The 27,093-nt window shown below is 40.3% G+C and overlaps 1 protein-coding gene across 7 annotated transcripts in view; it reads left to right on the top strand.

Moving 5' to 3' along the window:
- The window catches only part of nbeab (neurobeachin b), a 188,102-nt gene that overhangs the window by 131,911 nt on the left and 29,098 nt on the right, over positions 1–27,093 (top strand). For all 7 annotated transcript variants that reach the window (XM_056440918.1, XM_056440921.1, XM_056440922.1 and 4 more), the window contains 4 exons: positions 17,082–17,199; positions 17,285–17,387; positions 18,428–18,543; positions 22,245–22,357. In XM_056440918.1, coding sequence (XP_056296893.1) covers positions 17,082–17,199; positions 17,285–17,387; positions 18,428–18,543; positions 22,245–22,357 — 450 coding nt within the window. The remainder of the gene's footprint in view (positions 1–17,081; positions 17,200–17,284; positions 17,388–18,427; positions 18,544–22,244; positions 22,358–27,093) is intronic.

The raw sequence follows: 27,093 nt of genomic DNA on the forward strand, positions 1-27,093 counted from the left end.
TTTTTAAAGCCACATGTTATTAAAACAATTATGACATATATATGTCTTTTTTAAAGACCTTTCAGGATAAATTCAATCAATCGAACAATCTGGGATCAGGCTTATTTCTGAGAGACGAACAAGTTATCTTGCTGTTTACATTTAGCATTGCGATTATATTTGACACATTCATTATCATGCCTGCGATGCATAAGATAGTTTATATCTCGAGTTTACATTACGACCTTGTTTATAATGCAGATTGTTTTGCTTGTTGATTGTGCGGCAACAATTCCATACCGTCATTTAATTAATTAATGTATATTGTAATTACATTACTATATATATCTTAAAATACACATTTTATTCATGAATACATTGCTCAAAAATAAAAAGCACATTAACCAATATACTAATACACTTTATATTGTAATGTTTGCCAATCTGCCAAAATAAATAAGATTAGTTTTACAACTGTTAGATTATATAGAAAATGCTTGTAATGTTATTGTTTTAGTTTTCATAAATGTCAGCAATCAACATTTAATATTCTATTTATCTAAAAAAAAGTCTCCAACCTGTTATTGGATATTAGATATTTTTCTTCAACATCAAGTTAAAGATATAAGCAACAAAACAACAGCATGTAGAACGTTGTTTGAATGTTACAATAAGAGAAAACACAAGATAAAAAGCATTTATTGCTTATAATTCTAACAATTAAAACCAACAAAGCTGACCATTTTATATAATGATATAATGATATCCCATGATGTGTGTGTGTGTGTGTGTGTGTTGTTTTCAGGCACAACTATGTTATAGGCATGATTCACAATAAAGAGATATTGCATGCACTAAACTCTGGCTCTCATTATTGCATTGGCACTCCATCTCACAAGGTACAGTGCATGCTTTGAAGAAGACTTCAACAAGATAATGCTGTACAGATCAGATAAGGAACACAAAGGCATTTACACTCATCTCTGCTCTCAGAACTGCATACGACCAGACATTATGAGGGCAAACTCTCGCCAGCTCTGACTCACTCCATAGATGCGGCTGACCAGGAGGTGGCATGTGTGGGAAGGACCTTGATAGATAGGTGACTCCTATTATCATCACAGCCTGTCACAGACACACTGCCAGTAGCCAGTGATAATTCCACACTGTTACCAGGCAGAAATTACAGATATGGAGCAGCATCTTTTTTCTTTTCTTTTTTTCATGAGACATGATGTCTATATTTAGGTTAATTCTGATATTAAATCATAATATTCTGTCTATATTTTTGACACTAATCCTATTAAGGTCTGAATAAATGTAACAACCAAAACATATATATATATATATATATATATATATATATATATATATATATATATATATATATATATATATTCTCTTCACTGTCTGTGGCCCAGCAGGTACTTGCCTTTTATTGAAACCAGACTAGCCTCACTTTCTGGGCTATCCTGCCCAAGATGGCTCCGAATCCAGTTCCACCTCTTGAGTTTGTGCTACGGCCTTTGGCCATATGTATGCAGGATAGAAGGTGGGATTTTCACTGTGTTCATCACCTCTTAATCTAAAGCATGTGACTGCACAAATCCTACAGTAACTCAACCTGCCCTTCAGTCCCAAGACGCCAGCAGTTGTCAGGTCTAGCCTAAGCCAATCAAATCTTCTTAGCCATATCTTTCCCATTACAACATTGAAAGCTTTGTTGCTTCGTTCGCTATCCCGCTAGGCTATTGGAGGCCCTCCACTGTGATATATGGGGCTATGATTCCAGCAAAGGCCTATTTCCGATCCAGCAAAATGCATGCACGATTGTGTAAATCAATACAATGACTTCTACTTCCCCTAATTTTGCACAAGCATGTGACCCTGTTTTCAAGGCCTCTTTGTCTCCAGAGCATGCCTCTACACTTATTCATTTTTCCCCTCCATTTTTCTTTTTCCTTTCTACTAGCAAGACTGATCATCCTGTTAACATGGCCGGGCATAAGGTCAATGGTGCTTGTCTGATGGCTGAAATTGCCCTTCGATGACACCATTCGTGCTTTGAGTGACTTCAAATGATATTCTACTGATTGTACCCAAAGTCATTAAATGTATGTTGCTTTATTTTATATTTCATCCTCAAGGCTTTATGCAATATTTATACACACAAATTAGTAGCATTTAACTAATGCGTGTTCATGTAAAAATTACCACACACATTTGTATTGTATATGTACAATACAGTATATATGTAGCCTTCAAAATTAAATGAAAAATTAGATTAAAAAAAAAAGTGACACTCATACTTTACCAACAAGAATGTTTGTTGGCTATCTGGGCAAACACTGTCCTCTGTGGCTCTGTTTTTATCTATGTATTTATATAAGTTTCAATTTTCTGTATTACCCCATGACTACAAAATCAATAGAGATATGTAATTATAGCATTTAGCTGATTTAAAGCTGGATCAAGACCTTTATGACCAACAATCCTCTGACTGGGATCATAATCATGTAAGGCATTTTATGATTTTAATAATCCTATTACACAAGAAGAAATAAGGTCTGCCATATGCTTTTTCATTTAATTTCTGGGGTCATTTAGTTTTGAAAAAGAGACTCTCAAGCCGTATTCTATACAAAGGGAATTTACCAGCTAGCTCCCAAGCTAATATGCAGATTAGTCAAAGTGGACTTAATAGGACGACATATCTCTATATAAATCAGATTAAAAGCAGTGACACTTCAGAGAAGTGACATCAACACTGGCTCTCAAACTGTGAGAAATAATATACTTTAATCTCATGGGATAGCGGCCTCTTATGTTGACACATTTCCTATAATGTTGTTTGTTACTAAATGAAATTATCATTGGGATTTTTTATTGACGGGACATTATTATTCCAAGCAATATGGTCTCTCTGTAGGAGGCCAGTAATTGTTGGGCCCGGAGCCTCACTGAGGACCCCCTTTGGATTGTGTCTATTCATTTGTTTTATTATCTGCTGTGTATTAGCAGCCTCCTTTGGAGAAGACAGGAAGCTGGACCACATGGCCATGGGCCTCAACAGGCTCTGTTCACTATGAATATTATTCATCATGGCACATACACACACGGAAAACATCAAACTTATCATCATGATGGACATTTTGAAATCACAGAGGTAAAAAAAAGTGTAAATTATGAAACTTAATTGATTGTCTCAGTTTCATTTCGACCCTCACCCCTCCCCTCGGCAATACGGTACGCTTGTCAGCCTTCTTGATGAATTACATGCATGTATTTGCATGAATTTAGCACAAATCCAAGTCTTTTTTGTTTGCCAAAATAGCAATCCAGAAAATGTCTGGTTTACTTCACGAACGAAAAATGCAGGCTAACATTGTGTTCAGTGCACCTTCTTTGTGCACAGGTATTCAGTCGAGTGTCGGTACAGTGCTCTCCAGTGGTTTTAACTTTAGCATTGTGTCTTGTTCTACATGACAATGCTAAACATCGAATGTTTCGGAAACTGGGGCAGGATTGCAGATGGCTTGTTATTTCTTTATTCAGCATGTTTTTTCGTGTTTTATTCAAATTGGCAGGGCTTGGGTTGTTAAATAATTGACTCGTTTATTTGTAAAAATGCAGTTATTTTTTATTTATTTTTATTCATCAAAGAAAACCCTCTGCCTGACTTCCATCTTGTCTGTCGTAAAAGGGAACCATTCACCAGCAGCAGTGTGATTAATCTTAATGTCTGCGAAATGTCTGCCATCTAAAGGTTGGCGCAGTAATCATCTGCCCACTGACCCCATGATGCTCATCTACAGTCCTCCCTGCAGCCCTTGTGTTTTATGAGTAATTTCAAATCTCAGATTAACTGAATACAGTTCTCTCCCACATGTCATGTGATCTCAGAGTAGGAGTACATCGAAGCACAAAACCAACAGAGTGGAAGAATCAGTGGCATATTCTAAGTCTGGGACTGTTGGTAATCAAATGCTGCTGGGGAGGCCTGCGATAAAATTAGGCAATGTTGCCTAAATAAGGGATGAAGGGTTCATAATTGCCAGTCCTAGAGATCTGAAGTGCCGGGTGCCAACTGTCAGAGCAAGGCTAATGATGACAAATGTCCCTCTATGCAGATTGCTGCAGCAGCACGGGTGTGCAGCTGAGAAGGAACAAGCAAAGAAAAATGCATGGGGCCTAATAAAAGAAAGCATGTGTGCATATATTTAATGACCTACATGGTAGCAAACCTCCCTAACTGCCTTTGAAAGTACTAAAGCTTGATGCTGCTACCATAAAATGGTGGAGTCCCCTCCAGTACCTGTGACTGATGTTAATAATCAATTATCTCCATGATTACAAATAATCATGACTATTTCATGCTGAAACCGATGCCGTGGACAAAAATAGAAACTAAAATGAACAAATATTTGCTTGCAAGCGTGTCAAGATGGTTTAACAATGTGTCATGTTGGGAAAGTTAGCTCTACTTTCAGCTAAACAATCCATCAGCTCTCGTGTAAGCAAGGATCAGCACCGTCCTTGTGTGTAGTTTTCCTCCGTAGCTCTACTTTGGTAATTATTGTACAAGATGGCAACGTTTTGTCAAAAGAGAAATGGCCTGGTACTCTGACTCGTGTAGAAAATAACAGGCTGTTTCTGGTTAACATAGCTAAACTGCTGTTATTTTGTATCTGAGCGCTTGATTTTAAACTCCTTTGTAGCAGAGAGCCATAAATCTGATTTCTCTTACTGTGACGTAAGGCCCACGCTAATAAAAGAGCAAACCCAGAGTGTTGAATGGCCAGATTTCCCCAATTTGTTGCATGAATGGCTTTTGAAAGGGGTCCCTCTTTGTACAAAGGGAGTCTCGTCTTTGTTTGGTTTCGCCCCATCTGTGTCATCTGGTGGTCTGTGCAAGAGGGCGGTGTCTCGGGGTGCTCCCCAGCGGCGATGCCAGTTGTTTTATAGACTCGGCGGAGTGGTGCTGGGAGTTCATAAGTTGGCTGGCCCATTGTGTGCTGAGCCCAGCTGACACGTGTGAATTGACTCCAGCATATTGACAGATCATTTCCATTAATGAATCGGAGGAGTCTGCCTTGTTTCACTCTGTGATTTATGCCCTTGCTTCATCATCCTCTGAGCTCAGGGTTAACGAACAACCCCCCGAATGACTGAACCACAAATTACTGGATGAAGAGCGTTTGCTTTGTTCAGTAGTTGTGTGCATCCATGGATAGAGATACACCTAAGTGATATTCATGCATTGCATATCTTAGATTTCAATTGGAATCAAGGGAATTTGTTTATGTTAACCAAAATGACAAGTTTGTTGTGGATTTTAAAATGTTTCAATGTATAACATCCTCTATCCGTAGCCCCTCAGAATCCTTAGTTCTGATAATTACATCTAACATAATATCATATTGGTTAAACTATCATCTATAATTGTTTCTGAACATTAAAACTGGCTACGAGGATAACTAAGTAATATATCGGTTATTAACAAACCACTTTTCGACCACAAAGTTCACATTCACCAAAGAACCGTTTTGTTTTTGGGATGGTGGGCCGCCCTCGCGGTTTCTTCATTTGATATTGAGCGGCTTTTGTTTGTACCCGCTGGTGTCTCATCAGCTCGGCCCTGATCCTCCATGGCGACCATCCAGATTGTTCAAAGCAACAGCCACACACTGCTGATGGCCCGGCCCGTCACCCCCACACTGCTGCCGCATGGAAGGCACATTTGCTCGCCACCATTTTATGCTGCTGTCACCCTCCCTTCAAGAGCGAGGGGAAAGAGGGGAGGTGAAAAGGAAAGGAGGGAGAGAGGGAGGCTCACCCTGAGCGGATGCTAGACAAAGATGGCAGCAGAGACATTTTGTCTACTTTCATTAGTTCTGGTGGGGGTGAGCTGTGCTGAATATTAGCCTGTAACTGGCAAAGCCACACATTGTGAAGCACAGACGGAGAGCATGTCACAATCAAATCTACCCCACTTCATTTCCATCTTCCTCGGTGAAAAAGTGGGACATATGGGGCAGGATGCCAATTGCTTATTTTATATGGTAATTAACATCCCTCAAACCATGTGGTAGGTGTGTCAACCGTGACAAAGTATAACACATACATTTACATATATATATATATACAGATATATTCCCATTAAGGTAAGATATTTTCAGATCCTAAAAATATCTTAAGAAATGAATGAACATTACAGGCCCTCACTCATGTGTAATGCTTTTGTCACATTCAGCTAAAACCAGAACCAGCCTAAATCAGTGCTGTCATTTCCTTGAGTATCTCCTATCTGGTATCTGTCAGCTTAAATTGGGGACCTACCTAAACCCACGCACACACACACACACAAACACACATACACGTGCCCAAGAACGGGGGGGGTGGGGGGGTGGGGGGGGGCTTATACATGTGAGTCAAGGACAGTTGGGTATGTGATAATGTTTCATATTCTTGTGATGAATTTGATTGATAGATTGCTGTTGTTTGTGATCAGCATGACATAATCATAATCACCCACTCCAACACTCCTTTTTGGAGCTCTGCCAAAACACAGATGCTTGATCTCGTTTCCTCTCCTCCAACATTCACCCAGTGTGTGTGTGTGTGTGTGGGGGGGGGGGGTTGTGTGTGGATCTAACTGAATGTTGTTTTGTCCTGCTGGGCTTTCATCTGTTGGACTATTTATAGTAGTCATCTCACTGGGCTGTAAAGAAGATCAGGAGATGGTCTCCCCATGAAAGAGTCATGATGGACGAAGAAGTGCTGATGTGCAGGTTTCTGCCTCGAGGCTTCCACCTGCTCAGGAACAGCCCCGAGGCGAAAAGAACCAGGACATTCAGCCAATGAAATACCACACAGCTAAACTCAGACTGTGTTAGTGGTGCTTACTGGAATTGATGGGAAAACAACCAGTTTAGTTAACTAATTAACAAGTTAATTTTCGGAATCGCTTTCTAGTGACGAAAACAAGTCAAAAAGGTGGATAAAGTTGTGCTGTTCTACCCTGTTGAATTTCAAATGATTTTATTAGTGTCAATTCTGTGGTCTTGGCAGCGCTTGGGAGGCGTCTGAGTGCGGGAGCAGGGCGAGAGCATGTCTGCTGTTGACACCATCTAACGAAGGGAGGATTAGGAGTTTACAGAGGCAGTAATATGATAGGTCAAAAAGAGGAGGCACTCCTCCACAGCACTTGGCTCTGTAATGAATGATTGACTGGGAAAGGAGAAGCTGCCACTCGCTGGCTGAGTGCTCATCTTGACGCCTGCCGCACCGCTCCACGGCTCCCCTTGATCACGTTTCGCTGCTCCCTTCTCATCTAAGGCACCAGTCTGCAGGGAAAAGCTGCTTTTCCCTCTTATTTTTCCTCCTAATTTACACATTTAAGACATTTTTGTTTGCTTATTTGCAATTCCTTTTTTGTCAGTGAGCCTTTCTCTCAGTCCTACTCCCAGTACAGTCCTGAAACTAGACTCCCTCCCCCCCCCCTCCCCCCCTCCCCACACACACAATTAAGACCTTCCCTTTCTCTTCTGTTTGCCTTGGGGCAATGAACTAATTTCAGGTTCCATAATTGCGGTGTGTTGTACACCTGTCTACTATTAATTATCCCTTGTCTCTCATTCTCTTTCTTAATGAGGTATTATTGTAATTATTGTTATTATGCTATATTCTGTAATGAACTTGATTGATGTTGTTGTTATGGCACTATTTCTTCTTTATAATTAGTGTAAATGTTTAGAGAACGTCTGGAATCGGGCTCTGATAATCTGAGACTGTTATAAGTGAACTCGGCCCCTCATTCACTCATCAGCTGACCTCAGAGTTCCCGCTTGGTGCAGAGTTCGTCTTGGATATGGAGAAGAGAGCTGAGCAGCCTGGTCGCCACTGAATAGAGCCCTGCTTGTAGCCATTTTAAGACCATTACAACAGTGAAAGACTACACAATGGGCTTTGTCACTTGCCCCTTGTGAAAATAAAATAGTCCTTTGCCTTTGAAAAGGTGAAAAAGGTTTTACCTATTCTCCCATTTTTGGAAAATCTGGTTGTTTTGAAAAGGGGAAAACAAGTTTTCAGTGACTTGATTTTCAAGGTTATTGTTGAAGAGGCAAACTACTGGAAGGAATGCTGAAGTAAATCTCGGCTGAATGAACAATGTTGAATATTTTTTCTTAGCTGCTCTCAATCCAATTAGGAGTTTAATAAGGGTCATGCATAGGGACTTCACGCTGCAGGTTGGTTTCTTTTGGATACCTTTGGGGAGTAGGAATGGGCTGAAGTTAGATAGGGCCTGACTGAAGGCTGGTCTCTTTAATGTGTAGTGAGGGGTCTTGTGCCCTGGTGAGTCATTGAAACTGTCTGGGGAGCAAAAATGATCTTTTCCGTTATTCTGAAGGCGAGGTCGGGAGATAATCTGACACTGTTGTTGGATTGGTTTCTCAGGTGGTACCAATTACCTGATCTCTCACAAGCCTTTTCTTTACCCCTTATTTGCCCCTTTAGTGCAGTCTTGTTTGCCCTGAATTTTGCCACGGATTTAGTACTTTGTACACAACATCTTTTCAGTGATTCGTATTCAAGTCAACATCATACAGCTCTTAAGAACTAATTTGTAATCCCTTGTTTAGTGTTTTACCTGGAAAACTGTAACCTGTAACTTGGAATGTGAGTAATAATGCACAAAGGATATATGGGCCTTTATAGAGGCCTTGGTTGATCTTTAATCTCTGCCTATGAGAGAGAAAGTGGGTAGGCGGGCCCTAGAAGTGGACACGTTCAGCCTTTGTGGGTTTGTTCACATGCTGGGGAGCTTTGAGTGTCTGACAGCCGTTTAACTCCACACGACCTGGTTCTCAAGTGCCATCATTTGGGCGCTCTTGAATCCTGTTAGAGGCCATAATTACAATTCATGCACTCCCTGCGCTTCTTTGAAGAGGCATTGAGAGAGCAAAGAGTCTGAGAGAGCCCTAGCAATACGGGCCCTTCATCAGCGTGGAAACATTCTCAGAGGCGTTCAGTAGACTGACCAGAATGCATTGTTGTAATTTAGTTTGACAATGCAGGCCAACGTTTTATGTAAGATCCATAACATTCAAAATAATTGCGTTATAGAATGGCAAATGGTATTAAATATGGATATGTTAAATAAAGTAAGTACACATTCTAATTTACAGGGATTGGTTCCTCATAGTGCATGTCGAAATATACAGTCAATTTTTTCATGACACATTTTAGAAAATTGCCCTTGTTTCAAGTTTACACATATTTAGTAATTTTAAGGGAAGTGAAGCACATTCATTGACTTTCAAAGGGAAAAAGTAGACTGGGTTAGCATAACGCCTAATAGGTGCATTAGTAATTTCTGAGTTTTCATAGCTTAATCCGTTCTGAAAAGCTGAGGAGAAGAAAGGCTGCAAATGGCCCTCAGTATTAATTCGATGTGACTTCTGTACAATAAGGGCTGTGGATCCCAGAAGCCCATTTTCAAGCTTACCTTCTTTCATCATTCTCACCCCTTGGAACTTCTGCCTAAATGTTTCATGAAACTAAGGCTGTAAGCCTCTTTGGTATTCTCTCTTTATAATGCCCGGTTTAAGACTATTATTACACCATGTTCAAGGGAGAGGAGCACATACAAACAGTGAAGCGGCCTCTCCATTGTGTGAAACTCAGATTGATTTGGTACAATTGGGAGAGCACTTGTATTAAAACACACATATTCTATGGCTCATTTCCCCCCTTTCATTTTGGAGTTTTGCAAATGCAAATTTCCCTCCTTCTTTGTACAAAGTATTCTCTGTGGTTCTCTGAGCAGTGATCGACTCATTTATAAAACGAATCAAATGACATATCCTTTATTATTTATACTCTTTTATTATTTCAACACACATTTCTCCAGAAAAAACTATTGTCTGACCAAACTACACATTAAAGCGGCGCCTCATTACTCAGATTTCCCCCCGATTTTTTGCTAAGATAAAAAATCTAATTAAAATGAAATGTCGTCAACATGCGGAGACCCTCCTAAGGCTCTCTACCCCCATCAAATGTGTAAAAAAGATCTGTTTTGAACTTTGGGACTTAGTAAAAGATAAAGCAGGCAAAGGATTTGGTTTGTTTTCAAAGAATCCTGTGATGATGTGCCTCAGGAAAGTGCAGTCTGAAGCTCACAGCTATCTCTGCTATTGATGCTTTGAAACACATTCTCTCCCATTATAACACTAATGTCAGGGATATAGATACATGTCCATTGTTTTATAATTTCAAGAAAACAAAGAAGCTTCTTTCTTTCTTGTGTATGTTTTGTCTACACCAGATAGGGGGGACTAGCACAGGGCACACTGGGTGGGTCAGTGACCCTGGAGAAAACAGCTTGCATTAATATGGTTTAATCCAATGTAATTAGTCAAATTACAGCACGCCAAGCAGCTTGTCAGGGGCCGTCGGCTTTGGCACACAAGATGGCCGGGAATCCCACTGGACAGCAAAGCCACCCTTCTGCACTTACTTTTACTCCTTTCAGAGCATTTTCCTGGTCTCGTCCATCTTTCTTTCTTGACAAAAATAAGGAGGGCTTTCCTCTGCCAAGCTACAATGTTTTTACCTTTTCTGAGTTGTCTCTCATACCCCACAGGCTGCTAGCTTGGCTTTCTGCCTGCCTGCTAAGGTGAATCAAAATGATATGAAGATTCATAGCACAGGCTACAGAAAGTCAGAATAATTATATCGGGGCTGCACTCCTACGTGATTTTATGAGTCTGATGCACGCTAACTAGCGCCGCTAAGAACGACAGACATGGATGGTTAAGACACTTCCTCGTGTCGAAGGATTAGCATTGGTAAAAAGATTTAAACTATATAATTACATGAGGATAAAGTACAAATGATCTAGTGCACTCAACAGCCAGATTATCATCCCCCAGCAAACTCCGCTCAGCCCCAAGGGGTGAGCCTGGATGACAAAAGGCCCTCATTAGCATATATTTACAAGCCCTCTCGTTCAGAGAAGCTGATAAGAACCTGTACCACCTTTTGCTTTGGCCCTGAATAGCTTGTTGTGCTTTTGGCAATGACAGATGAGTCAGAGTAATTCCACTTTATGCCTGAAAAATGATGCTCCAAATTCTGGCTGCATCCCGAAGGTGTCACCCGCGATAATCCTCAAAGAGCGTCCAGCAGAAAGGGGGCTGCATGTTTTTCAGATGATATACTGCAAATGACAGAAAGAATTATATGAAGGAGGCCAAATCTGTAACATGTTATTAAGCAATTCCCAGTGAATAACAGGGATAAAAGGATAATGGATGAGGGTGTCGTTTTTACCTTGGTGCTGAGGAAAGCGGCAAAGCAAAGGTGGAGATACAAGATTAATTGAGGACGAGTGAGGCGCTCATTGCTCATCAGGCCCTCTCATCTAACCACTTGCGTTTTCTGTCCCTCTCTTCCTCTGTCTCTCCGGCTTCCCATCCTTGTCTCGTTCTTCCTCTTCTTCTCTGTCTTGCTTTGAGCTCCTATCCCTCCCACGCACCAGCAAAAAAAAGGATTTTAAAAAAAAGAAGCAAAGTGGGATTTAAAGCGCTCAGCTTGGCACACTCAGTGGCAGCCAGAGGAAGCGGGCACCCCGGCCAGGAAGATTTCAGTCATCTTAAGGCTGACAAGTCCCTGAAAAAGTCCCATTAGGAAAAGCTTGCTGAGAAGACCACATACCACATGACTGCATCCCTTCTCTCAAGCTCCTTAGTGAAGGCATCCTCACGCTGTTTATCTGGATGATGTGCTCACTAAGTGTGTTCATGTATGTGTGTATGTGGCTGTCCTTGGGTCATCACTTACTAATTATGAACAATTTACTTGAAATAAATAACTATAGGCACTTCCAGGGAGGAGACAAAATAATTAACATTTCTGGAAAAATACTTGAATTCTGAAATAACTTATTCACAATTAGTAACACTGCTACACGCTTGGATCTTTTCAAATAAGTGTTATATCTGAACTTCGATGTCTACGTTACTTTTTAACACAGCCAAATGCTCCCAAACTGTCGGTGGTTGGTTAATAAAAGCCAAAAGGATTTAACTCATGAAGTGGAACATATCACACACTGAAATTCTAAATTACTTTGATCCACTTAGCTGGGATTTCAGGGGTGATAACCTCAAAGTTCAAGTATTTTTAACACTATTTTAAATTCCCATGTTGTGCACCAATACTGTGAAGGGTAAAAGTGTGAACATGCCTTGATAGTCGGCACAGGCATGCAATACATGTTCAAGATTCTGTTTAAAGGCAGTTGTGTGTGAATGGACAAGTATGATTATGTATTAAATAGAAACAAAATACATCAAATGTGGTTTGATAATTACATTTAGATCACTGAATATATATATATATATATATATATATATATATATATATATATATATTTTTTTTGCTGCACTTGTATGTAACAAACTTTATATATTTAATGAAATGTATTTCTATATTTTATTTTGTGTTTCTTCTCGCCTGAAAGAACCCTTCTGCAGGCATCATGTGGCTCGATGCCAAACTTTGTGTATCATCTCAGTAGGGAACCACTCGTCTGAGTAACTGTTTGGATTTTTATTTTTCATTGCATTTCTTGGGGCTTTATATTTTAACGTAGACGGATACAAATGTTTAAAGAGCTTTGGCTCTTTAAGAAGAAATTGCATACTTGGACAACGGCCCCTCCCACCTTTCCTACCATGTCGGTGTTGAAGACGCCGCTGCAGGGCCTGCTAATGTGCATGAAATACCATTCCTGACATCAATTTTATTGACAAACCTGGCTGGACATTTGGGGAAGTGAACTGCCAGAATATTTAATGCATATTCATCTCCTTTATCCCACTGGTCTTGCCAGAGCACCCGAGCTCTGTCATCTTGCCACACTCCAGCTACCACCCAAATGTATAGTGACACTGATTATGCAAATCTGTGTCTTGTTTTCCCAGCAATACCTGCATTAGAAGCTTTCTACTTTATTGAAGTTGAGATATGTCTCTCACAGTGAGGAGCCAAGTAGAACGCTAATTTAAAAAAAATTATATATAGATGATCTGTGGGAATCTTTTAACATTTTAGTTTTCATAACAGTTGTCATATTTATGGGGGATGAGATGAGAGACTATAGCTTTGATGCTCAGGCATGAATCTTGCAGGATGAAAAAGGGATTAAAGTTGAAATAAAAGTTTGAATTTAGGCAAAGATATACTTTCACTGTTTGTTATGGAAGTTTAATTTCACAATGTGAGTAGTAGAAAGAATAATATATACACTTTGCTTTTCCTTTAAAGGGTCAGTTTACTCAAATTCTACAACATGATATTGTCTCCCTCCCTTACTGATAGTGGTCTCTATCCATGCAGATAGTTTGGGTTTCAAATTTTATATTAAATGCATTCAACAGCACCATCTCTTTCCAGAAACAATGTCCCCATTGTTCTGAATAATCATTTGTTGTTGTTTTTTAACTTCCTAGCTCTCATTTAGCCTGGTATGTATTTTGTTTTCAAGCATAATTATATATATATATTTATTTTTGTCACCCAGTCGACCACATCCTACATGGCTGATGATACTCTCCCACTGGGCTGAGAGTTGCTCTCAGCTCTTGCTGTTACCAGGCATTATGATTTCCCTTTGCCTTCTTCGGCTGCTCAACCTCTTCTCAGATTTGGCCCATATTGCCTAGGGTCAGCCATTGAATACAGTATATGCAGTGTGTGCTGATCCTCCAAATTGCCATGTGTGAAATCCATCCCACTCGCTCCTGGGGGAGTAGTCATACCACTCAAAATGAAACTGCCTCTCGTATCCTCCCCTTATTCTTCCAGTTCGCTCTTCTCTCTGGCCGCCTGGGACCATTCAGCTGTGAGGCTTTATAGCGGAAGCCTATTAGACAAATCTTAGATGAATGCAGCGGAGGTGCTGTGATACCAGGTTGTCAGAGTGCTCCACAGTCTCATATAAATATATCAGTCATGCAGGCTTGGAGGTCTCCTTGAATTATATTATGTTCCTGTTTTTGTATTAAAAAAACGCAGTGGATAGGGATTGTATTGTCCCATATGGGAGGAAATTGCATCATGTTTTTATAGAAAATGCTTCGTTAGATTTATTAATAACCTCTGTCAGACTGTCTCAGACAATGTAGGGTTAAAGCTATTCGAAAGTCAGATATGATTAGAATCTATTCCCATGCATGAAGTGGCTTTCAATCACTTTTAACTATGATGTGCTCAATTTGAGCAATTGCACATTATCATATATGAGTTTCAGCCTAAACACCAGTGTCACCTGTGCCTCATCTCATCTGTCACAATATGTTTCACATTCTCCACCCGTGATGTTCTACAGGCAGAATGCAGCCTGCCCTCTGTCAAATCAGGGAAAGAAGAGAAGGGGAATAAAGGAAAGAGGACAGAGATGTTAAATTGCATTATGGCTATTATGCTGTGGGGTATATCTCCCTGCATCTGGCAGAGCAGCGCATGCGCCTGTGGGTCTTAATGAGCCTGCGTGGATGGACCCGTGTGGAAACAAAAGGCTGCACTTGTCGGCCATACCAGACCCCTCCACCCGCCTCCTCGCTGCTCCCCCAGCCCTGAGCGTGACAGACCAAGAGCAGAGCGCCGGTCCCTTCCTGGTGGCGTGATTAGATTGGGGCCGAAGTCTCCAGCTGGCAGGCCTGTCTGTGACTGGAGGCGGCCGTCCCCAGCGCTTGTCACTAGCTGACACCTCTGACAGGCAGGGGACGGCTTCAGCAGACAGGTTCATTAAATGGCATTTTTTTACAGCTGGGCCTCCAAAAATGAGGGCTGGGCTTTGTCAAACCTCCGAGTCTACAGGGGCCCCTGTGTGTTGGTTTAGACCAAAGCTTTGTTGTTATGACACATTTTTTGATCTGGGCTGTTTGAAATCTGCTCTTTTTTCTCCTCTTTAGCCTCTCTTTTGTTGACAGCTAGCCCTTTGGCCTGCACTTTGTCATGGAAGCAAAATGTTCACTCAAGCTGGGTAACAAGAAACAGCCAATGCTAAAACAATGTTATATTGATAATCAGTTGCAATATTAGAACTGTTTTATATATACTTTTTCAAATCTTCAGAACCTGAACTGACAAACTTGTGTAAACAGCATTATTTATTATGTGTTGGGTTGTTTGTTAAATTGTTTAAAATAATACAGGATAACACATCAGGCTAAATTATGGCACTGTGAGGATACAATTATAAAAAGAGACTTTGAAAATGACAAAGTATCTTGACATCTACATAACTTAATATGTATTCATATAACAGCTTGTAAGTGCCTTGATGGAGTTCGCTTTGTTACTTTCCCATGATCTATATCTGTATGACTTACCTTTAAGCATTGCACTCAGAAGACTACTTTCACAACATCTGGCTGAAGGGCGGGGTGGGAGGGAATAAAAGCTACCCTGCCTCCTAGTGAGCTGCTGCTTGCCCTCAACAGTGTGCCCGCAGCTCCATAGCCATCCCTCCATCTCATCTCCCTTCCTCTCTACTGTTTCTCCGCATGCTATTCAGCATGCTGCCTCCTCTGGGCTGTGCTGTCTCTATGACAACTGTTTGAGAAAGGGGGTTGCAGAGGTGTCAGGCAGGGCATTACTGGGAGGAGAGCACCAGAGATGCTGTGCTGCACATCCAGCATCTTCACCTAATCCAATTTTAATTGAGCTCCAGAGATTTTAGATGTGGCACGGAGGTCGAGCGTGAGCTATTCCAGGGAGAAATTAAGGCAGCCCGGCTTGCGCTGCACTCTTCCAGCCTGTCACTATTTTAAATGAGCATTAGCATCAGACCTAACCCAGCTGAACATCTCACTTCTGGTTCACTCCCTACCTGCTCCAACTCAAATCCCCCCCTCCCTCCCAAACACAGACACCCACACACTCACACTAATGTACTGTAGGGCCTCGCCTGTTTACTATACTGTTATATCTTTATTCTCTCCCTCACACACACTATCTCTGAACTGAACCGATGTGTGATTATAACCTTGGGAGTTGATCAGGTTGCTACTCGGCTCACACTGTTGGACCAAATTGTTCAGTCAGATGGAAGTGAGATGGAAAGAGGGGGAAGGTGTGTGAGGGGACCATTCTCACCTGTCAGAACAACTGCCCTGGTTTTATATGTGGCCCTGCAGTCCCAATGGTGTTGCATACACTAATGATCCATTGTCTACTCTCTCCTCTCCTTGCCATGGCGGTTGTTATTGATTATTTATGTGTCACTAACCCAGGGGGTTCTTTTTAGATCACTCGAGTTTTATAGACCAGCTGAAAAAAGTGTGAAACACGTGAAGAGAATCTGTAGAGAGTTTCATATTATTTAGAAAAGTGCCGTGAGATATTTTATCATGTCTCAGTAATGTTTTATTTTTGATGAATGAACCGGTACTAGGATGATATTTATTTTCCAATTGGAAAAAAGCAGGTGTAATGGTTATTAAGAATTTATTCTATTAGCGTTATGGTTTGAGGAATTAGGTTGCGAGCAGTATATACAGCAGTGTGTACAAGAGCACCAGTGTCTCACCAACGTTTGCTATTGGTGCCAATAAACAAGACGGTTCACAAAGTCCTGCTGAATTGTGCAACAGCTGCCAACCGTTTAATAGTAAACCAATGTTTAACAATGATCTCTCTCTCTCTTTGTAGAATGTGTATCTACTGTCATGTCATCTCATACAGTTTGGAAAACACAGTTGGCTCCAATTGCTTTTCTGTCCATGTTGCAACAAAGCAACGGCTTAGTTTACACCAATACTTTATTAGTTTAAATAATTGACATCATAATCTTAGAATTTACCTCGTTTCAATCGTGATAGAGTACTGCACTACCATCGACATTGTAGAGAAACACAATAATCAAACCGCCTGTTGCAAGACTTATCATATCTGTAACATACTGTGTTGGGGATGGTTTTTATGTTTTATCATATGCAACTTTAACATTAAACACAAAGAACTGAATAGTGACCTGACTCAGCTATTACTTCCTAAGTAAATGTTCTCTTCTTTCTCTGCCCCTCTAGGTCAAAGCATACACTGAGGGTTTACATGGAAAGTGGATGTTCAGTGAGATTCGGGCAGTATTCTCCAGACGCTACCTCCTGCAGAACACAGCGATGGAGGTCTTCATGGCCAATAGAAGTGTGTTAAAGTGCCAATTACAGCTTTTCAAATCCATTCTTCTCTTCTTCTTCATCACTAAGGGATATCTCTCACTATTTCACAGCGTCAGTTATGTTCAACTTTCCTGACCAGGCCACAGTCAAGAAAGTGGTCTACAGTCTTCCTCGAGTGGGAGTGGGCACCAGCTATGGACTTCCACAAGCCAGGTGGGTCATGTATGCCAAAATAAAACAAAATTAAGTGCTATTCAATACTTCCACATTTTTAATTCCTTCATAGCCGATGCTCCTCCCTCTGTAGTGTGTGTTGGAGCATCTGTGCAGCCTAGCCTGTAAGCCTGCAGTCATTTCAAGTCCCACTGGTCCAGTTATTGAAGTTAAATGTGCACTGACCCTGACTGAACTGACCTAATTCTCTCACAAAAAAACTATACAGCAGAGTTGCAGCTAGGCCACTGACCACTCTTGTGGTGCTAACAGGCCCACTGTTACAAAACAAGCCCATTTCCTTTAATCTCGAGTAAAAACTGAGTGAATGTGAAGCAAGCCATCCTGAATTAACACTTAGTAAATTGACCTACCTTTCATTTAACCCTTGTGTTGCCTTAGGGTCATTTTGACCCGAATCAATATTACACCCTCCCTCCGCTTTAGGATTAATTTGACTCCATTCAATGTTTAATGTCGGTGTTCTTTCGGTAGTCAACAAACAAACATAAAGTGCCTCACACTTAAACTTGGAAAACAATATTAATTCTAATAATTTTCTGGAGGTTTTTATTGCTGGCGTCAAATTGAACCCAAAGGGTAAAATATGTTAGTAAATATAAAGGTAACAGGAGGGTGAAACATTGAATCGGGTCAAAATGACCCAAAGGCGGGGGGAGGGTGTAATATTGATTCGGGTCAAAATGACCCTAAGGCAACACAAGGGTTAATCGCATGGAATCAAAATGGTGTCATTATGAATGCCATTGCATTGTTTGCCATAATTATTCTTTAATTTGCCAGCTTGACATTTTGTGCATACTTTTCATCTCAGTGTGTGCTAGACAAAGAGCTGATTATCAGCTATTAAATGTCAGAATTCTTGTCCCAGTTTTCTGGGATGTAGCAAATCTTCTGGATGTACGCATTGCTTCATATATATGCTCTGTACCTTTTTCAATGTGTATGTTATATTATTGTAACTAATACTAATTATACCTTTTATTTCCTGATTTGTTGTTTGAATGTTTATTTTCCAGGCGCATTTCCCTAGCCACCCCGAGGCAGCTTTTTAAATCCTCCAACATGACCCAGCGCTGGCAGAGGAGAGAGATCTCCAACTTTGAGTACCTCATGTTTCTCAACACTATTGCAGGTAAGGATTTGTGTTGCTTTACAATGCTGTGATTCCCAAGAGAAACTCTATACTCCAGTTTGGAAATAGCTCAATGTATGGAAATTGTATCCAGAATTCAATGAGCATGCTGCCTCCTCTGGGCCGTCTTTTTCACAGCCATCAATTAAATAGATTATGATTTGTTTTCTTCCTTATACAGGCAACATTCACAACCAGGGAAAGGGTGAAGTTTGAATCTATTTATGTGAATCGCTTCACCATTAGAGTCTTAGACTTTAAGTTTAGCTATCATTATCAATAAACTTTATGTGTCGGTGGCATTGAAAACATACAATAAGTGGCCTCAGGTTTGTCGAATTTGTTTAAGAATCCATGGTATCCATAAGTGGTGCTCATAGTGGTAGACTTCACTGTTCATGCGAGTGTGCTGTTTGAAGCAAAGAGCAGGCACAGCAGATATTTCCAGATAATTAGTGCCTGGCTTTGTGAGAGCGTACACGTGTGTGTCTGCGGAGTTGAGAGGTTCTGTTGTCGACTCTGATCTGAACTGCAGCTAACAGGGAAGGCGAGAGCGACTGCACGCTACTCTGCTCTGAAAGGTGTCATCCTCTCTCTCGCTGCATATTCATGCATATTTATATTTAGCTCGTGCTTGAGTTCGATACATTATTGTCAGCTAATTAGATGTAAGGCAGAGAGAAAAACATGCCCAAAATTCATTAAAAATCCCCGGTAATGACCTGGGCTGACAGGGATGTCAGAATAGTGTGGGGCGGCAGACAGGCGGGGGGTGAAATGCTGGGAAGAGGTGCGAACGGGAATGGTCTTCTAATTAAACACTATTCTACTGTTATTAACATCCTGCCACCCCAACTTGGGGCTCAGCACCAGCAGGTCGAACCACACCAGCACATCCAACTCTTCTTGCACACTTGGCTTGCTGCTTCCTTTTCACTGCGTGGCATTAACCTGGATAATCGTGCTCTCCGGCCTCACTCGCACCCTGGATATTCTGCAACGCTTTCCCTTTGACTAACCTGACATGCTTCATCACTCACTCAACTAGGTTTAGATTATCTAGAACTCACCTGCTGCAATGCAGGAGAGGACAGAGACACCCCTGCTGGACGGGTGTAAGTTGATAACATTTTGAAGGTATGGCTCCAGCAAGCAGTTTAACCCTTGTGTTGCCTTAGGGTCATTTTGACCCGAATCAATATTACACCCTCCCCCCGCCTTAGGATTAATTTGACCCCATTCAATGTTTAATGTCGGTGTTCTTTCGGTAGTCAACAAACAAACATAAAGTGCCTCACACTTAAACTTGGAAAACAATATTAATTCTAATAATTTTCTGGAGGTTTTTATTGCTGGCGTCAAATTGAACCCAAAGGGTAAAATATGTTAGTAAATATAAAGGTAACAGGAGGGTGAAACATTGAATCGGGTCAAAATGACCCATAGGCGGGGGGAGGGTGTAATATTGATTCGGGTCAAAATGACCCTAAGGCAACACAAGGGTTAAGGATGAGTTGTTCCCATTTCATTATATTGCATAATAGTGTAATGTTATGCATAAGCTTTTATATAGATGCAACAAAATATGTTTTGAAAGTGCTGGCCATTATTAGATGGAGCTATGTGTCATCTTCAGAAGACAATGTTCTTTGTGTCACTGAACTTGTTAATCTAAAATATTCTTAAATCATAATATTATGGAATATTATTCATTTTAAAGTGTTAGTGTCTCATTTCCTGCATGGTCCTTGTAATGATGCAATAATGTGTAACTTTGAAGTTTCAACCAACCTTCAGTTAAAAAGAAAACATGGTATGGCATCAAGAATGTACAAGATAATAAAAGGTGGGAAATGTTTGACGAAAACATATGGTAATTTTTATATTCTATTAAGAAAGAATGTTATAGGAATGTGGTCAGACATTATAATTACTAGCGCTCCCTTTTGCAATTTCTATTTGTATCTTTCTTAACCCTCCTGTTACCTTCACATTTACTATTTTACCCTCGGGGTCAATTTGACCCCAGCAATTAAAACCTCCAGAAAATTATTAGAATTAATATTGTTTCCCAAGTTTAAGTGTGAGGTACTTTATGTTTGTTTGTTGACTACCTAAATAGCCCTTTAAATATTTTAAAAAGTTGATATTTCTTATATGTTTGACACAGTGAAAAACAGCTTGCACTCAAAGAAATGACTCATTGGATGAACTCAATTAAATTGTTGGCAGGTTTTCCATCCAATAATTATATGCAACTCCAATGCAATACAATGTAATTAAGTTAGTCCAACTCATTTGTATCAAATACATCTAAAATAAAATAACGATATTCATTAAATTAAATTAATTTGTGTTTGTCCAACTCAAAATATAAACTAACTAACTAACTAAGAAAATATGCAAAATCCACACAGAAGGAAAGCCCCGACTGGGAATTGAACCCACGGACCTCTGGCTGTGAGGCGACAGTGCTAGCCACTACACCACCATACAGCCCTGAAAGTGTCTTCACCTAGTAAACAACTGATTCACAGCTAGCGCATGCGCAAAGGGTAGTCCTAAATGAAACACATTTATTTTGAGTTGATATGCACACCATCTAACCTAAATAAATCTAATAAATGAAAGAATTCATACATTTTGTGTTCCACCCATTAAAAATAAATATCTATTTTTGTAATTGATTTATTTAAATGTATCAAACAATATTTAAATGTGTCACCTCGAAGAAGGGCTTGAATCGTTTTTGTGAGTGTAACCTAAATAAATCTAATAAATGAAAGTATTCATACATTTTGTGTTACACCCATTCAAAATAAATATCTTCGTTTTGTAATTGATTTATTTAAATGTATCAAACAATATTTAAATGTGTCACCTCTAAGAAGGGCTTGAATCGTTTTTTTGAGTGTGGGGTCAAATTGACCCCAAGGAACACCGACATTAAACATTGAATGGGGTCAAATTTACCCGAAAGGTAACAGGAGGGTTAATATAAAAATATTAACTTTAACTTTGTGGGTGAAATGTGGGTTCTTGCCTTTTTATTCTAAATTTGCTTTCAGTCAACATTTCTTAATTTTTTTTATTTATTACCAGTTGTAAAAATTCCAACAAAACCATCTATAGCAGCCCTATCCCAATCCTGGATTACAACTGACAACCACCTGACCTCACAGCTGTATCAGTGTCATCTTCAAAAGGAAAATAAAGTATTAATGACAACATGTTACATTCTCGTGGCTTTTCCCATGGATTTCCTATGACACGTTTTGCCATCTGAAAACCATATTCTCGCTGCGAGAGCATAGAGGAAATTCACATCTGGCCAATCAGTGCATCAGACTTTGAGATTCTTATGTTCTCTATACTTAAAGACAGCCTCCTCAGGACTCATGTTACTCCCCCAGTCCATTGATAAAAGTACACTCAGCAGGAAAAGGCATGGGGAGCACAGAAAACATTCCCTCAGAGCAAAGAAAGCTCTCCATTAGTTTATGCGTTTCACTGGTAGACGCCATATGAGACAGGAAGTGCGTCTGATTGAGGGCTCTGAGATTGGGGGGGCTTGTTGGAATGTTGCATGCTGATCCCCCAATGTAACTGAAGCCTCAAGTGTACTCTGTCCCGCTTTCAACCCCTCTGTTCCCTTCCAGTCCTTCATCACTCACAGATTTCTGTCTGTTCTGTGTGTCTAGGGAGGACATACAATGACCTGAACCAGTACCCGGTCTTTCCCTGGGTCCTCACCAACTACGACTCAGAGGAGCTGAACCTGACCTTGCCAGGGAACTTCAGAGATCTCTCAAAGGTACTGAGGCCTCTTGGCCATGCACCTCAGTATGACAGCAACACGGGGAGGGGGAGTAGCTGCAGCTGACTCTCGACAGCAGGGGATTTCCTGACTGTAAAATGTTATTATATTTAATAGCTAACACATCATGTTCAGAATATGAACTCATGGCATCGAATGCAAAAGTGGAAAATGCTGATTGTGACATCCTGAAATGCTCTCAAATACGTAATGTAATACGTAATCTTCCCCACTTATTAAGTACTGCATTGCTTCAGCACATAATACTGTAAGCTTAAAGTGGCTTCCTGGTTTCTGCATTAGAGAGGCTTGTACATTTTATAACCATATGTGCCTTGTGTAGCAGACACAAAAGTATAATATTCACAAATGACAATTCTTTCTGAAAGACGGCTTTACATCCATCGTGTAACCTTATCATTATTGTCATGATCTCAGGAGGTCTGGGCCATGTGGTTGATTACCATCATCACCACGTTAAAGTTAATATGTTTATATTAGTACTATAATACATGACTACTTGTAAGTGAAAGTGATGAAGCTCACAGTGATGAACCCAAAGAGAACTATGACCCAACTCTGCAGTTCCCCTCATGCCAGACAGACAAAGTTAGTGACTAGCTGCTAAACACATTGAGCATGTAGCTCCTTGAGAACCAGATACTGAACTCAGGAGTTGATTAGGAAAATGTAATATTGGATTTACCTTTCCAAGTGGCCAGAATGCTAATGTTGCTACGTATCTACTGGGTGTGGCTTGATACAAATATTTTCCATTGTTGATATGTTGCATATATCTTGACACAGCTATCATGCTAGAATTATCATAACATAGATGATGTCCACTGCAGTGCACTGTGTTTGAAACCAAACTCATCGTATGTTAAAACTTAAATGACTAATTTCTTTTAATTACAGCTTGCTCTAAATCATTTACAATTTGGTTTTGTTTTTGGTAATATCAACACTAGGATTCATATTGAATGATTGTCCAGCCTTAATCTTTACAACACATTTTTTACACAAAAACGTATCACATTCTGTATTATTTTAAGATTGTAGCTGGTAATTGTTTTAATAAAACATTCATTTAAGTTGGTCATCAGCACAGTGTTGCAGTGAAAGACGCATCACACTGTGCGAGAGTCCTGCTCGCGCTGCCAAATCACAAGAGCTCAGACACAATGACAAAAATGCTCCACAACAAGTCTAGCATTATGTTTGCTCTGGCTTTGACTGAAGAGTAAAGGCAGCAGATCACTTTACCACAAACGGTGGCCTGGTTTACTTGTTTACCACCCCCCATTCTCTTTCTCTGTCTCTTTCTCTCTCCTGCACATGCAAACTGCAGCTCACTGACCTGAAAACAGTCACATTCCTGTCTGAGCTCTCTCTCTATCTCTCTCTCTTTCTCTCTCTCTCGCTCACTTCATTGCTCCCTCATTCTCCTTGTTTCCTTCAAAAAGCCAACATTCTGACTCGGAGTATCACTTCACCTTCTCAGCTCTTAACAATTTGTATACATTTTCATCTTTTCAAGGCATGCGTGTGCTGTGTTTTGTGGTGGGAGAGGAGGATAACTTTGAAGTCGGGGGGGAAAAAGAAGGTTACTGTAAAACACTCAACGAATCATGGACGAGTTTAAGTGTTGTGAATTTGAAAAATGAGCACCAGCCGCTCTGGAGCACCTCTTCACATTTCAGTAAACCCAAAAATATTTTTGACTAACAGCCCAGATGTTTGTCTTGCCCCCGTTGTCTCAGGCTCCAGCCTGTGGGGCATCCGGGTGGACTGGTGGAGTGTGTGTGTGCCTGTGTGTGTGTGTGCCTGTGTGTGCCTGTATGTGCGTGTGCGACAGAGCGCCTCCTGCCCTGGGGAGACAGTTATGTATTGTAATGTATTCCAGTGACATCCTCCCATGCTGTTTACAGGGCTGAGCTGCCTTTATTAGCATGAGTTCACAGCCTGTGTCTCCTGACAGTTGTCCTTGAAACCTTAGGGCTGTTACAGCTCCAAAAGTTCACAGCTAGTGTAGCAGGGAGGGACAGAGACCCCCACACTTCTCCCCTCTGCTTGGTCTGCCCTTTTGTTCAATTATGGATCAGAGGTAGCAGCACAATCTCTAGAGACCTCTTCATTGTATATTAGGGCTGTGTGTGTCTCTCTGATGTGTAATGTGTCCAGTGGGTGTGGTTGTGTACCACACAGACTAGGCTGTGTTAATGTAATGAGCTTTTTTTTTATTCTACAAAAATATTCATTGTGCCAAACACAAACAGTTGCATAATAACTTTGCTTGAATAATACAAGAAAAAAATTATCATTGAAATGACTATGATTAACGACTAGGTAAACAAGTGGACAAATATAACAGCGCATTCAATGGCAGTTTTCAGTACTTTGAGACGGTGCTGCAGACACATCAATGTCTTTCTGTTTTTCGTAGAAGCTGCTACATTACGCTTTTTAAAATGTCTATTTTTCTGCATTCCAATAATATCTGCCACTCCAAAGCTCAGTGAGCTGCAGCTTTATGAGAATACATTGTCAATTGACCTGAGAGTAATGATATGACACACTAACATGCCAATTTGGCCTTATCTTACAAAAGATAAGGCTAAATTGTTATTGCAGCTAAACACCACAAACTGAAGCATCATTAATACGATGAATTATTCTCGAATACTCCCACGCTTGCATTGCACAATTTGGCAGGCTTTTTTTTCCCAAAGATGAGTCATACCTATGATGGACGGCATTGTTCAAATTGTTGGACCTCTGTGCCAATCTTCCAAGTAATATCCTCCCAAACCGTTTGCACACACCTACAATTAGCTGCTGGTTGGGCAGTCAGTCAGCTGTGAACACTGCTATTGAACACTGTGTTGCTTTGCCTCGGGCCAGAGTTGTGCATATTTGGATGTCAGACACATTCATGCAGTGAAGTGTTTCATTAGATTCTAATGATTATTTCTTGATGAAGTGACACGTGATCATAGATAGGGGGAAGCCAATCTTCCTCATAGCTGTTAAATGATGTGATGGAAATTCATACAATTGCATAAGAAGACAAAATAAGTAACTATGGTTTAACACTGCTTCTTCACCAATTGACTAAAATATATTCGATGTATCCTTTTTAAAGTATAATTTCAGAAGACAGGCCAGAGCAAAAAGTGACACCAGAACATTTCCCAACCCATGTCATTTAAAGTGTTCACTTAAATGATGGCATAATGTTGATAATGTTGATTTACCTTGCTAAACATACTTTGAATTACCTGTGGTGGCATAGAGAAAAATACGATTATTATCCGTTTCCTTCTCGAATCTCCTGCCGTGGCACTCAGTGAAAACTGAGCATCTCTCAGAGACACGCATTGAGCAATAAACACAGAGCACGGTTGCTGTAAAGACCCCCTCCACACTTTTTCTGTCCATAATGGAGTCTTCTTCAGCTTCACTCCAGTCAGGCTGTTTGGAAGCACATCTGCTTTATCTTGAGTTTGAGCAACTTGATTGCATTAGACTGGAGCTGCATGCAGCCCTGCCTCTGAAAAGGCAAGCAAAAATGACCGTGACTTCTCCTGACAGAGCACCATCGCAACATACTGAAATGTAATTACTTTTGAAATATAAAATGCAATATGCGTCTCTTTGGGAGGTAGCTTGGATATAACCAAACAAATGGAGCTATTCTCTGCACACTCTTTCACCAGCAACCGTGTTCATTTCCTGCATTTGGAAAGCAACACCAGAAATGATCCTGATTGAATCTGAAGCCAAATCTAAGTTTGATCATACTTTGTTTCGTTGTGATGATGTATTTCACTGGGTGAGGCGTTCCACAAGAAATTAACTCAGAGGGGGGGGGGCAAGTGTGGAACTGTCTGAACCAGTTGTTTTCATTGTCTTATACCTGTGATCAGTATGATGTGCACTGCAGGGAAAATGAAGAGGTGATTATTCTTTGTTGAATAGAGGTAAGCAAAGCCTGATTTGGGATTATTAACAGATGTGACTTTGACAGAAATAAAGGTACTAAAAGACTGCTGTGATTATTCTATCTTATTATAAAGAGGGTTATATTTCCAATTGAACAGCTAATCAATCACATTTTAACCATATATTCGCTGTATAATAGCATAAAATATAAGCATATCAGAAGCATACATTCATTTTTTGACAGTGTTTTTTATACTTTTTATCCAGAATATACCTTATTTATAGTATGTTTCTTTATGGCCAAGGCTGCTCACCGGGTCTATGTATAGAGGATATAGGATTTAGACTTGAAGTTACCTTTTAGTTAACTTTAGGCTTATAGCAGCCTGCAACAGTGTGGAAGCGACACAAAGCAACGCTGAGAGTGTGTTGTCTTGGCAAACATATTGTGGAAGTAGTGTCTATTTCCAGGCTAACTATGGTCTTTTCCTGACAATTTGACATGGTTTCTTTTATTGGTTTGCTTTGGTGTCAAATACTGCCTTCATACTATGGCACATTACATGCATTTAATTATAAACACGATGACAGTTAGGACAGTTATTCTCTCGATTGTTATATACGATTGTAACATTCCACAGAATGAATGAGTTGAAACTGTGTTGTAATAAGCATCACCTATGTTATTGTAACTGCTATCACTCAATTGTATAGCTGTAGGGTGACAAAGAACTGCACAACAATGTTAAATTCCCACGGAGACAATGCAAACATCCATTGCTCAAGAT

This window comes from Pseudoliparis swirei, chromosome 20 (genome assembly GCF_029220125.1).
Source record: "Pseudoliparis swirei isolate HS2019 ecotype Mariana Trench chromosome 20, NWPU_hadal_v1, whole genome shotgun sequence".
NCBI lineage: Eukaryota > Metazoa > Chordata > Actinopteri > Perciformes > Liparidae > Pseudoliparis > Pseudoliparis swirei.